Source organism: Poecilia reticulata, chromosome 23, assembly GCF_904066995.2.
Source record: "Poecilia reticulata chromosome 23, P_reticulata-male-v2, whole genome shotgun sequence".
In the NCBI taxonomy this organism is placed as follows: Eukaryota; Metazoa; Chordata; class Actinopteri; order Cyprinodontiformes; family Poeciliidae; genus Poecilia; species Poecilia reticulata.
Window position 1 is genome coordinate 19,281,299 of NC_088852.1, and position 14,445 is coordinate 19,295,743.

Here is a 14,445-nt window from a genome sequence, read left to right on the forward strand (position 1 = left end):
GAGCAACATGTCGATCTCGGCTTTAGGTGACAAACTGAACGCAGCCAGGACGCTGAGACCAGCACGTCCTCTTCTGACGGGCTTAAAACGTTAGTAACTTTATTAAAGAACAAAAAACATCGACAAAACATGTTCATATTAATGACCCAACAGCAATAATCTCAGTGATTATTGTTTCAACAAGGTGTTGCACAATTCTGTGCGTTTCGGTTCCATTACCAAAATAACTAGCAGAGCAGGAGTTAAAATGAACTAATCAACCACCGCTGTGTTCAGGGAGCTTATTAATGATCGCAAAATAAATATCAAGCCTGAAAACCTGATGACGGACTGAATGTTTTTAACGTAATATCTGGTCGGCATGTGGAGCGCAGGAGGTTGCCATGGCAACGGCTGTGCTTAAATGACAGACAGAGTAAAAAGGTAGGAGTGGCTTAGAGTTGATCACCTGTTCAGGTTGTTTTCCTTTGCTGTGGCTCATCACAGCTGCTGTAGTTTCTGAACTTTCAATAAGCGACAAACTTGGACTAATTACCTCGTTCTTTGTGACTATACGTCATTTACAACAAACATCAAACACGGTAAATATGTTTCATTAAGTCTCTAACAAACAAATGGCTTCTATTGCCACAAAATTATTAAAATTATTTAATTAGCTAATAAAAAAAATAGTTTGGTGCTGTCGGGCTCAGAGTCTGAGAGGCTTTTCCTTTATCCAACAATTTTGTTTTAGGTCTCTTATTTAGTAGAAACATTGATATTTAATGAGATTTTCTCCAAAATAACCTTTTTCAACCTTTATAGCTCCACTGTTGAAAATGAGGCTCTAACATTCACAAATGACAGTGAAATAAAATCCAGTCCAACATCTGGTTTGAGGTGATTCCTCTGGAACCTTTTGGAGGAAAAATATCCCAACTTCAGAAGATGAGCTTTAACCTAACAGAGCTCTGTGGTTCCTCCTGTCAGTATGAGAGTCAGGGTGAGGAGGCGCCATGTTAGGAAGAGAAGTGGAAGCTGCAGGATCTTCAGAACAAACAGGTCATGATGCTGGGCTACTGATTATCCCTCTGTCTGGACACAGGATCAATAGAACCAGTTTAAAAACTAAAATGAATGGTTATATGCCAGACATGTAAAACTGGGATGCACTCCATGCCATGATGTTCAGAGTTTAGGTCTCATGGCATCTCATGGTGTCAACATTGCAGCCAGTGGGCTGAAGGAAATACAGCTTTATTTTAAAGAACTACCAGCTTTTATCGCTTCGCAAAAAAATTAATCAGCACAGAAACTCCAAAGCACACAAAGAAGCAATATATACATATGCAATACATGCAATTTATTTATTTATTTTTGTCATCGTACCCCCAAGAATTCAAATCTACTTTCACCTCTGAGTGGAGGTGAAACAATAGCTGTAAAAAGTTTTGGTTCCCTAAAGTATTTAATTTATTCCTGAGCAAATGGGTTTGACTGATTAAAGCTAAACCTTGCTGCATTTCTTTTGTTTGTGTCTCTTTTTTTGTTTGCTGCATTTCATTTGTGCGCGTCTTTTTGGGGGGTTTGCCTGTTTTCTCTGTTGTTGCGCATTTGCACCTGTCGGCCACCGTACAATGTCACCCAGGGATTATATTATACAAATGACTAAATCTGATTTTACTTTATTTGGTGCTTTCAGAGTTTAAGAATCATCCGATCACATTCACCCAATTGGGGGACAATTAATTTCACCTGCTGCAGGCTGCAGGCTGCAGGCTGTACTTGCTGTTTTAGTTCTTCATTGGTTGTCTTCCAACATTCCTGTCACGTAAGTCTCGTTTTTGGTGTTTTTATGCAACTGATGTTGCTGTATTTTTGTAGAAAACGGACTATAAGTCGTGGCATAATTAATACAGTTAGAGTAAGATTCACCCTAATTTGGTGAATGTGAATCACTTTTATATATTTTCCAACTCAGTTGAAATTTGTCTCAAATTTCAATTGAGTTGGAAAATATATAAAAGTGATTTTTAATCAAATTTTGTGCTTTATTCATAGGACCTATACATATAGTTGCAAGTCTGACTGCTATTATAGATCCCGCACAGCATCACATCGATCTAGGATCTTTCATACATAGACATGAATACGTAGAGGCCTCATGGAGCGGGCCGGCCCGTTGCTGCGATACGTAACAGCGTCCGCCATGTTGGATGTGGAATATGTGCCAGTAGCTAATACAGGTAAATGGACCGAACTTCACAAAGTGCCGTTCTACAAAGTATTTTAAGTTAATTCCTGTCATTGACACATTTTCTCACACACATTAATATATTTGGCAATCAAAGAAATGACTAAAGACAGTTTCTAACTTTTGATGTGATTATTTGTTTTGGGGCATTTGTGAATAAAGAGCACAATGTTTTATTTGATAGAAATGATTCTGATCATTTTTATATTGATTTCATGAACAGACAAACTTTTAGTGTTTTATTAAAGAATATATTTACATACTTTCATAATTTAATGTACATTTAACGTTTCAAGACAACAAATAATTTTCCTGTATTTTTTTATACATTATTGAGAAATGACTTTTGATTTATAAATCAGTCATTGTCAAACATTAAACTACATATTTTTCTTAGTTTTTTCTAGAGAATCAATATTTATTACAGTTTGTCAACTCTGCTATTGACAGCAAAGAGTGAAGATAATTCTAACAGAGTAAATTATTTTTATTTCATTACATAAGCTACATTGTTACACTAATACTTCAGATAGAGATATTTAAGCTTCACACAGAAAGTGAAAGAATAAAACATGTATTTCTTATACTGGAACACTGGTCACAGTCTGCTGGTCACACTGGGAGAACTCAATGACTTCTGAGACGTCCTGGTTCACAGGCTAAAGCCAAGAAGAAAAGAGAAATGATCCATAATGAAATAGAAAATACATAAATGTTTCCTTCACATTCATAAAAAGACATTTTCAGCATGTTGGGCTCTGACTCGTAGCATCTTTATAGCTAAATACTGACATGGTGAAGCTGAGCTGGAAACAGACTGAAGACCAGCAGCTCCAGCTCTGATCCTGACTGACCTTTCCTCACTAAATCCTCTGGTTTTTAACTAACTTCTCCTCTAACAGCCGTTTCTCATCAGCTCTCTCTCATTAGAAAACAGTATGAAAACATTAGCTGCTATGCTAACAATCAGCGGTTATTTCGGGCCAATTTAGCTACATAGGAAATATTTTCCGAATGAATCCAGTTTGTTTCGTAAAACGGCTGAAACACACAGCACAGAACTGCTGCCACACAGAAGATGGCGGACGCTCCATGAGGCGTCTACGTATTGATGTCTATGCTTTCATAGACCAGAAAAGATGATATGCTGACCGACTCTGACGTCATAATTGGTTGCCGGAAGTCCTACTGTATTGACAGTGAAAGATGGCAGGGTTACTAAAGAAGGTACGTGTAGAGGTCATGTTTCTTTTAGTTTATTAGGGATGAAGTCAGCGGGTGAAACCCAGTAGAATATCAGGCGTGAGATGATGACTCGGCAGCTGCTGCTGTGCGAACGAGCCGTGAGCTTAAGAAGCTTCTCAAGCTAGCATTACTCAGACAGACAGACAGACAGACAGACAGACAGGTTATCCTAACCTATATTGAAGCATCTATCAATCTATCTGGTTCTTTCTCCAGATGCATCACAGCTAGAAGCTCTATGATGCAGGTGGGGGAAAAGCGCTGACGGTGCTAAAAAGGTTGAAGAAGTTTGATCTATCAAACTTCTATGAATAACTAATCGAACAATAAATGGACAGGTTACATTTCTATTTGATAGAAAACTTTTATATCAGGGAAATTGAAATTTGTCGCGTTTGTTTTATTAACGGCCACATAAATAATAATTAAAAAACTTCAGTTTGAATTGAGTTCACTTAACATTCTGAATCATAATACACCTGCATTTTCCCTGTTCTTTCTAGACTAAACACTTTCCTTTATTGTACTTAGACGAAAATACTCAACCTGGAGGACTCCTGGGCTCAGCTTGCCCAATAGTCTGATTTTAGATGTTTGTTCTTTTACTCGCTGCTTAGTGAAAGTTTACCTGATTGGAGGAGATAGTGGGAGTTAGTGGGTTTGTAGAACCTGAACTTACAGCATCTCTCCTTTCCTTTCCAGACCACCGGCCTCGTTGGCCTCGCTGTCTCCCAGAATCCTCATGAGGTGAGCAGGTAACAGTTTGTAATTTCCCAGCTGAAGCTAGTCACTCGAAGATTTTCCTCTTTCTCAGCGTCTACGGATTCTTTACGCAAAGATCTTGGCATCACTGCAGACCATGCCACAGGACGCCGCATACAGGAAGTACACAGAGCAGCTGGTTAACGAGCGCTTGGACCATGTGAAAACGGTCAGCAGACCAAGTTCACCATGTCACCCAGCGATTATTCAATTTAAAGCTGAAGCTTTGATTTGCTTTCTGCTGACAGGAGCCAGATGTTGGGAAGCTAGAGAAGAAAATAAATGGCGGACAGATTGAAGAAGTCGTCTTCCAGGTAGGAAACAGGAGAAACTGACAGCAAAAAATGCTGGTTGTTCCAGACTGTTGGTTCAAACCAAATATTGGTTTCAACATGTCAAAGAAGCAGGACTGAAACTCAAAGCTTGAAAAGAAACAAGGCAGAAAAGCTATCGGAATGATCAACACAGCAAATCTTTTCCTCTGGAAAGGTTAGGATGCTGCACACAGGAAGTAAGACCATGTGAAAAACATTCTTGATCTTATTTGTGGTTGAAACAGAAGAAAAATGGATACTGGAACTCCAGCCAGTGTCTGATGAGACTGCAGTTTGCTGCAGCACATGTTGATCAGCGAAATCCTGAACCAAATGTTTTGATTTGGTTTATAATTCTGGAAATGTTTTGTTTGCTCTACTTGTCTTTTTAAATCCAGCATGTATGAGTGATGAATCAGATACTAGACCTGTATAATGTTATCGATTCTACGATATTTATCCATTTTTTATTTAACCCCTCAAAGTATCGATTTTCCATCCGCAAATATGGACATTAAATCCTACAAGTACTGAAACAGTTACAAGTAATTAATGAAATGAAACGGATAAATTCCATTATCTAAGTGAATAAGACAAGTTTTTTTTTCCTGCATAACCAAATACACTAAGCTACACAATTAACATTTCATTAACAAAGCAAATGTATAACAAAACATTTATTACACCATCAGTTCAATTACTTTAATTCAAGTCTATGGAACAGTCAAAATATCACCAAAATCACTCTGTCCCTCTAAAATCTTTCAAAAATTTGTAAAAATGTATTGAATCGTACTGCTGGCTGAAGGTTTTTATTAGATATCGTATCGTGAGAATAGTGTATTGCTACTGCTTTAACAGATAGTCTTCTAATTTTGTATCACAGGGAGTATTTAAAAGGTTTTTAGGACACAAGGAGCAAAAGTGGAATAATTTACAATCATGAGATGACAGTCAGAACAAGCGCCGCTTAGAAATGTTGCAGGAGGAACGTTGTTCCTTGGTGGAGGAACAATGGAGCATTCAGTGGGTTTTAAGGCAGCAGCAAACTAAGATTGTTGCTCTGCTGATGGATCATGTTCTGTGTTGCAGGCGGAGTGTGAGCTGAGTCTGTCCAGGAAGATGGCTGACTGGAAACCATGGGAGCCACTGGTGGAGGAGCCTCCACCCAACCAGTGGAAGTGGCCCATCTGAAATGAGTTAATGTGTCATTCTGTTGCTGTGTGTGAGACGTGCTTCTAATAAAGAAAATGCTCAAAGAAACATTAGTTCCTTTATTCTTAAAGTTAACTCAGTGTTGTACATGGAAACATCAGTGACTGTTCCTGCACAGGATCCAGCAAATGTATATGACATGCAGTAACATTAAGAAGTTCTGATTCTGACAGCAGCACCACTGCTGGCTCCTTCAGGCTTTGGGCCCCTGAGCAGCACTGGTGGCCCTCTGTAACAGCTGCAGCATGATGGGATAGATGGAAGCAAACTCTTTTCCCTGCCGAGCTCTCACCAACTGCACGTAGGCCTCCAGGGCCCCCCTGTGGAGAGGACACACACACACAACACTTGGTCTTCTAATACCATTATTAGAGTTAAATGTCTTCTAATTGATGGGAGCAGAGGAGTTAGTGACTGACTGCACCTGCAACCTGGCAAAGGACTATTAGAGTAAAACTGTTATTGTGGGGTGGGGCGTCCGGCGGGTTTTCAGTCAGATCCAGTTGAGGATTACCAATGGCAGCGTGCACACAGCATCTCTTGGAAATCAGACAAGTTGTATAAAAGGTGAATTTGTTGGAAATTTGTAGAGAATTTGACCAGAGGAGCTTCTCACTGGTTCCTCTGGAAAACTGCCAGAACAAGTTCAGTTTGGACTTAAACAGTGAATGAATTGGAACATTTAAACAGAAAAAGAGTTCTAAAATCCAGACTGTTACAGAGTGAGGAGGAACTCTGAGTGTGGACTGAAGTGCCTCCTGTACTTCCACAAACTACTAAAGTCAAATGATGACCACAAGAGGTCATCACGGCCCACAAATACAACCCTAGTGAGACTGAAAAGGTGAATGGTGGAAGAAGAGAGGAGCCCACCTGATGAGGGCGAGTCTGTCTCTCTCAGAGGGGTGATCATCCAGCCACTGGGAATAACGTGCAATGGACCACTCTGCTCTCTGTGGAGGGGCAAGCAAAGTTCTGGATCATCCCAAACTATGTATGTGCGTGCGTGTGTGTGTGTGTGTGTGTGTGTGTGTGTGTGTGTGTGTGTGTGTGTGTGTGTGTGTGTGTGTGTGTGTGTGTGTGTGTGTGTGTGTGTATGCATAGACCTGATGAGGTGATTTGAGCTCAGATGGGGCTCTTGTGAAGAGAAAGTGAAGCACAGTGCTGTAGGGGATCAAGTCACCTACTGCAGGACTGCTGGCAATCAGTTCACTGGTCTGAAACAGCAGAGGTCTGAAACACAGTACACACAATGTTTCTTGTGTCACACATACAGTGTCCAAAACTTCCACCACTGAAAAGCTGAAAGGTCTGACTGCAACTAATGTACGTCTACGACTACAAGAGTAGTAGATGTTCTCTTGTACTACAAGAAGAATTAAAAACATGGCTGGAAGCTTTTTCTTGATCAGACAAATTGTGTCTATTTTTCATTTCAGCTCATAAAAAGGGGGCATGCAAATAAGGGAGACAAATGGTCTCAGCTGATGTAAAATGCAAATATGGGAGGATTTTCTTTCTGCAAATGTCTTCCCCCTGGGAGGGGACTCAAACCTGTGATGGCCACGTGAAAGACTGAGGTGACAGATCCTCAGTCACCGCGGAGCCCAGGGAGGATTTTTATTTGTAATGTCTTGAAACCACTCAGCAAACATCCAGGCTGTTTCCATGAAAGCTCAGTCACAGTCTCATGGCTGGCATTTACTAGTTAAAATAGATAGTTAAAATAGAGCAGGATGTGAACCAACTAATTACTAAAATGACTGAGTTTGGTTCTTGGTTATATCCACACAAATAATTTGCAATCAGAGGGCACAGACCTGAAAGAGCGCAACATCCTGTATGGCTTCCCCAAATCGGACACTCTCCTGCACAGAGGGGCTACAGCCATCTCCATCTGACACACAGATTCACACAGTAATAATGCAGAATACACAATTACAGACAACACAGTTCAAAGGGCTTGGAATCTGAACTGGATTCTGAACTGTCCAAATCCCACATTTCAGCAGATCCTTACCTGTGCAAAGTCAGCAGCCAGCCTCATTTTGCCTCCTTCCCCCAGTGGGCGCAGGAGGCTCGCATGGCGAAGGAACAGCTCAATGGCTCTCTGGGCGATGGACTCTGTGTTGTCATAGACGAAGTCCACACACTGGAAACGTTTGAAGTAGTCGGCCATTACTCTGGAGATGAAACCTTGCAGCTCCTTCATGTACAGGGAGCATGGAACGTCTGGCTTATCAGGGCTGGACAGAGGCCTGGAAAACACACACACAAAAAAAACAGAATATTGAATATTAACATAAAACTGCATCATTTTAGTTGGGAGAAGGAGAACTGGGAATCTCAACATTTGTGCAGACTCTCCAGCTGCTCTGAATTAAACCACTTTTATTTTCTTGAGTTAACAGAATTTGAAATAAGAGCTAATCCAATTGTCTCTCTTTGAGGTGTCATTCAGAAAGGATCACAATGTGTCTCTTCTGATATTATGTGTTGGTGACAAAAGTTCAAAAACAATGGTCAACTTCCTTGCTGTTGATTAAATTTAATGTCAACAGTGAAAATGATTTTGTAAAAAGTAGGCCTTGTTGCGAAAAACAATAAATCAATTTATCGCACGATAAATTAAACCTATCAACCTCATTTTAATTATCTGCTTTATCGTCTCTTCCTGCCCTTTTTTTCTTTCTCTTGATGACACTGAATGAAAAAAGGCTCAGCTCCGGTGCTCTCCACTGACCCTCCCCTCCTCATTTCCTTAGAGTAATGTCCAGCGCACATTACACGAGTTGTCGGCCCATTTTCAAAACCTGAGACACATTAGCCGACAGAAATCCTAGGTATAACGGGTTCGTCGTGCCGTGTGGTGTCCAGCCACATGGGCACAAAATAATGGCTACAAGTCCAGTTAACTCATTTTAAAATCAGGCATTAATCAATGCTTTACTAGAATCTACCTGTGATGCATGTGGCTAGAGTCAGCGTAAAGTCCTGACTCAATAAAAATCCTTATAACCTATTTATGTCACGTTAACGAAGAACAGCTGAAAACTTATAGTTTATCAATTGCTGTAGCAATTTGGCTCCAACTCATCCCCTTGTCATTTCTATATTCTTTGCACAAGAGTCCGCTGGACTTCGGGTTGTGCCATGTCAGTTGTTTGGGATTCCCCTCCGTAATTTCCTCTCAGAAAGCGCGGAGGAGAATCCGCGCTTTCTGAGTGGCTACCCTTCACATTCAGCATTAAGCTTTCAGTCGAGGAAAACCCCTGATTTAGATCGAAGCGGCCATGACAATCTACCATAACACACCACACACTGCAGGACGCGGTTACGAAATCACCAGCGACAATCTTAGAACGGCCGACGATCTAAGATTGTCATAAGGGGAAAATAGCAGCAAAAAAACGTGTAGTGTGAACTACTGCATTAGGTAGTCAGACGCACTGAGCCTCATCCTGGCCGCCTCACACTCGGCTGCGAACCGCTCCAGTGAGAGCTGCAGATCACGATCTGATGAAGCCAACAGGACCACATCATCCGCAAAAAGCAGAGATGTGATCCTAAAGCCACCAAAACGGATCCCCTCAACACCTTGGCTGCGCCTAGAAATTCTGTCCATAAAAGTAATGAACAGAATCGGTGACAAAGGGCAGCCTTGGCGGAGTCCAACTCTCACCGGAAACGAGCCCGACTTACTGCCGGCAATGCGGACCAGACTCTGACACCGGTCATACAGGGACCTGACAGCCCGTATCAAAGGGCCCAGTACCCCATACTCCCAGAGTACCCCCCACAGAGCCCACCCCCCGAGGGACAAGGTCCAACGCCTTCTCCAAGTCCACAAAACACATGTAGACTGGTTGGGCGAACTCCCATGCACCCTCCAGGACCCCGCTGAGGGTGCAGAGCAGGGGGACCACCACCCCAGTCTGCCAATCCAGGGGAACTGCCCCTGATGTCCATGCGATATTGCAGAGTCGTGTAAGTCAACACAACCCTACAAACATCCAGAGCCTTAAGGAACTCCGGACGGATCTCATCCACCCCCGGGGCCCTGCCACCGAGGAGCTTTTTAACCACCTTGGTGACCTCGTGCCCAGAGATTGGAGGGCCCAACCCAGAGTCCCCATGCTCAGCTTCCTCAACAGAAGGCATGTTTGGTGGGATTGAGGAGGTCTTTCAAGTATTCCGCCCACCGGCCCACAACGTCCCGAGTTGAGGTCAGCAGCACATCATCCCCACTATAAACAGTGTTGGTGCTGCACTGCTTCCCCCTCCTGAGACGCCGGATGGTGGACCAGAATCACCTCGAAGCCATGCGGAAGTCTTTCTCCATGGCCTCTCCAAACTCCTCCCACGCCCGAGTTTTTGCCTCAGCAACCAACTGAGCCGCATGCTTCTGGTACCCAGAAGCATGCGGGTACCCATCAGCTGCTTCTGGAGTCCCACAGGCCAAAAAGGCCTGATAGGACTCCTTCTGCAGCTTGACAGCATCCCTCACTGAAGGTGTCCACCAATGGGTTCGAGGGTTGCAACCGCAACAGGTACCAGCAACCTTGCGACTGCAGCTCCGATAAGCCGCCTCGGCAATGGAGGCGCGGAACATGGTCCACTCAGACTCAATGTCCCCCACCTCCCCCGGAATGTGTTCAAAGTTCTGCCGGAGATGAAAGTTGAAGCTCCGTCTCACCGAGGACTCCGCCAGACGTTCCCAGCAGACCCTCACTACACGTTTGGGCCTGCCAGGTCTGACCGGCTTCCTCCCCCACCACCAGAGCCAACTCACCACCAGGTAGTGGTCAGTGGACAGCTCCGTACCTCTCTTCACCCGAGTGTCCAAGACATGCCACCGCAGGTCCGATGAAACGATGACAAAATCGATCATCGAACTGCGGCCTAGGGTGTCCTGGTGCCAAGTGCACATATGGACGCCCTTATGCCTGAACATGGTGTTCATGATGGACAATCCGTGACGAGCACAGAAGTCCAACAACAGAACACCACTCGAGTTCAGATCGGGGGCCCGTTCCTCCCAACCACACCCCTCCAGGTCTCACTGTCATTGCCCACGTGAGCATTGAAGTCCCCCAGTAGAACAAGGGAGTCCCCAGGAGGGGCACTCTCCAGTACCCCCTCTAAGGACTCCAAGAAGGGTGGGTAATCCGAACTGCTGTTTGGCCCGTAACCACAGACAACAGTCTGAACCCGTCCCCCCCCCATAGGTGGAGGGAGGCTACCCTCTCGTTCACCGGGGTAAACCCCAACGTACAGGCGCCAAGATGGGGGGCAATAAGTATGCCTACTCCAGCCTGGCGCCTCTCACCGTGGGCAACTCCAGAGTGGAAGTACGTCCAGCCCCTCTCAAGGAGACTGGTTCCAGAACCAGAGCCGTCGAGGTGAAGCCGACTATTTCTAGCCGGAACCTCTCAGCTCTCTTCAGAACCTCTCACCTCTGAAGGGCAATATAGTATACAGACTTCATAATCTGCACTCTTTTGGTTGAATGCAGTATTTATTTCCACTTTGGCTTTATGTTTTTTAGTTTTTATTCAAGTACGTTTTTGTTAATGGAGACTGAGAATCCATTTTATTTTTGTTTTTGGTTGTTTTGTTTATTTAGTTTATCAGTTCCTGTGTTATGTATACTTTGAAAATAAAGTATCTATCTATGGCAGGAAATCGCATGCATCATTACATCATTTCCATTAAATCAATGTCAAAAGGTCTTGAAACAATATTATCGTTTATTGCAATAATTTTTTAGACAATTAATCGCTCAGCAAAATTTGTTATCGTGACAGGCCTAGTAAAAAGACCCATTACACAATTAGGAAAACTATTTCCTAATTGAAGAAGCAGCTCATTTCAATTTTCTTTTCAGTTTGAGTATCTGGGGATCTTGTTCACGAATGAGGGAAGAAGAAGTGGCTGGGGAGAGGGAAGTCTGGGCCTCCCTTCTGAAGCTGCTGCCCCCGCGACCCATTTTCTGCCGAATAAGCGGCAGAAAATGGATGGATGGATGGATGGATGGATGGATGGATGGATGGATGGATGGATGGATGGATGGATGGATGGATGGATGGATGGATGGATGGATGGATGGATGGATGGATGGATGGATGGATGGATGGATGGATGGATGGATGGATGGATGGATGGATGGATGGATGGATGGATGGATGGATGGATGGATGGATGGATGGCTCATTTCAACCCAACCATCTCACTGGGTTCCAATAGAAGTTTGTGCCTCTAGATAAAAGTGGAGGCCAGACATACTTTAACTTGTATATCTGGCCTCCATGAAATACAGCATGAAAAACAAAACAACTTCAAACTATTTATAACTTCTGCTTGGAATGTTTCAAAGATCCAACCAGAACACACTCAGCCTGGGAGATCGTCTCCCATCTTTCTTATTTCACAGAGGAACGAAAAGAAAGTAAATGCCTTACCCTGAGAAGTCTTCTTGGTGAAGTGTGATGATGATGGCCTCAATAGAGTCGCTCACAGACTGCAGCAGAGGCTGCACTGCGCTGCTCATCAGGGCCTGAACTCCCTGAGGTCAAATCAGGTAAACAGTTAAACAGGCACAATGACATAAGTACAGCTTCTGAGCCCAAGCCCAGTGTTAGATCTCTGTATGTTAGAGAAACATGTCATCAGTTGATGGTTGTAGATCTCTGTATTTGTGTTTTAAATGGTTTTAAAATCATTTAGACCAATTCTGATTTCCTTGCCATAAACTTACAGGCAGGAAGTTTAAGGCAAACAAACATTAAGACTAAAAATATTCTTTTCAAGTATTTTGACATCTCAAAGGTAAGCTGCAGCAGTTCAGCAACAAATGGAGGAGTGATATTACCTGACTTATTCTGACTCAACAGGCACACAAATTAGAGACTACACTCTACAATCCCTTCTTTCCTCTTCCAGTAAAGCTGATAAATAAAGACCACTAGCAAACATCCAGGCTATGTTTTCATGAAAGCTCAGTCAAACCTTTAACAAAGCTGGATTGTAAAAATTGTTAGATTTCCTCAGATAAACAAATGTTTACTTTTATTTAAAGATCTTGACGAAATTAAGAAATTAAAGATGTTTAATTTTGAATTAAACAAAAAGACAGTGACCTTTCCAGCTGTGTGCCAGGTAACATTTTAGAAAGGAAAAGACTGATTTGACCTGAATTAAAAACCACATCAAATCAGGTCTATATATAGACCTGATTCATAGTTGAATCATGAGAGAAATTTGATACCTCCAAAGAAGACAAGAGGGCATCTACCGCAGCTGGTGGACATGCTCCCAAAGCAGAAATAATCTGCAAATTAGAAAAAAACATCTGTTAGCAAGTGCAGAAATAGTCCAGTACAGCACATGTTCACAAGGAAGACTGTCACTTTGACGAGAAGCTGCTAAAGCATCTCGTCAAAGCCTGTAGGCAAAAACATTATTTTGAGGTTAAATTACCAGAATGAACAAAATAAATATATGATATACACACGGCCGTGCACTGCTACTCTGCCTGAAAGCATTTGTTACGGCGCAGTCATGTCAAATGAATATGACACCATATGCATTTGACATATGGTCAAATGCATATGGTGCGTCAGCAAAGCGATGCCATGCATCAGCATGCTGTTGTTGCTGATGCGCTTATAAAATAAAATAAGAAAAATAAATAAATAAACCCAGCATGCTGCGCGACTAACATATGTGTCTACATACATACAGCTCTGGAAAAAAATTAGAGAACACTGCACTGAACTTCATTGAAAACCTCATAGTTATCCCAGCAAACAGAGTTTCTGAACTCTTTCCGAGTTAAAACATTAGTATTATTGTTTCTAAATGAACATAAACTTGTTTTCTTTGCATTATTTCAAATCTGAAAGCACTGCATCTTTTTTGTTGTTTTGACCATTTATAATTTTTCTGCAAATAAATACTAAAATAAATAAATAAATACTAAATTCTTACTTAGAAATTTCTGTCAATAGTTCATGGAACTACTGACAGAACAATGATCATTTCATTCAGACATATACCTATAAAAGTAAAATCAGAGATACTGATTATTTTAAGTGGTCTCTTATTTTTTTCCACAGTTGTACATACACTAAGTATGAATAGATGTGGACACATATCTCCATACTTGCTTCACAGATTTATTCTTGTGTGCATTCCATTAAAGTAAATGTATTGATATAAACGCATTTTATAAGGTTTTTGTTTCTTTTACATATGTTCAATTGTGTGTGTGTGTGTGTGTGTGTGTGTGTGTGTGTGTGTGTGTGTGGGGGGGGGTGGGGGTGCGCGTGTGTGTGTGTGTGTGTGTGTGGGGGGGGGGGTTGCATGTGTGCGCGTGTGTGTGTGGGGGGGGGTGTATGCATAGATGCACAGATTCATACTAGAGTTACTGTGGATATGTTCCACACTGGTTGTGACATGTCTGGGATAAATCAGTCAAATCAAATCCAATCAGGCAGCAAGCTTATTGAGTGTTTTGCAGGCATGAGGAATATTTTGTATTGGACTAGTCCAATACAAAATATTCCACCAATATTCCGATTCAACACCTATGTGTTGGTATCGGGAGCACGTGGAGATTTTTAAGAACTGGGGTGATGAATGGGTTTTGGATATACTGCAGTTTTTGCAGATGCG

At 42.4% G+C, this 14,445-nt stretch overlaps 2 protein-coding genes across 7 annotated transcripts in view; one reads left to right on the forward strand and one right to left on the reverse strand.

The window, feature by feature from the left end:
* The first annotated feature begins 3,323 nt into the window (after positions 1-3,323).
* ndufa5 (NADH:ubiquinone oxidoreductase subunit A5) lies at positions 3,324-5,817 on the forward strand. Of its 2 annotated transcripts, none has more exons than XM_008401215.3 (5): positions 3,324-3,460; positions 4,181-4,225; positions 4,293-4,409; positions 4,489-4,554; positions 5,647-5,817. In XM_008401215.3, exons 1-5 carry the CDS (start codon positions 3,440-3,442, stop codon positions 5,746-5,748), a joined length of 351 nt encoding a protein of 116 aa, XP_008399437.1. In that variant the 5' UTR covers positions 3,324-3,439; the 3' UTR covers positions 5,749-5,817. The 2 variants fall into 2 exon arrangements, with proteins under 2 accessions (XP_008399437.1, XP_008399438.1); XM_008401216.3 differs by lacking the exon at positions 3,324-3,460 and adding an exon at positions 3,517-3,725.
* Positions 5,815-14,445, reverse strand: part of cog5 (component of oligomeric golgi complex 5) — a 91,182-nt gene continuing 82,551 nt past the window's right edge. For all 5 annotated transcript variants that reach the window (XM_008401223.2, XM_008401222.2, XM_008401221.2 and 2 more), the window contains 7 exons: positions 13,037-13,099; positions 12,231-12,334; positions 7,790-8,027; positions 7,590-7,666; positions 6,876-7,002; positions 6,643-6,722; positions 5,815-6,089 (listed from right to left, as the gene is read on the reverse strand). In XM_008401223.2, the coding sequence (XP_008399445.1) occupies positions 5,963-6,089; positions 6,643-6,722; positions 6,876-7,002; positions 7,590-7,666; positions 7,790-8,027; positions 12,231-12,334; positions 13,037-13,099 (816 nt within the window). In that variant the 3' untranslated portion in view covers positions 5,815-5,962. The remainder of the gene's footprint in view (positions 6,090-6,642; positions 6,723-6,875; positions 7,003-7,589; positions 7,667-7,789; positions 8,028-12,230; positions 12,335-13,036; positions 13,100-14,445) is intronic.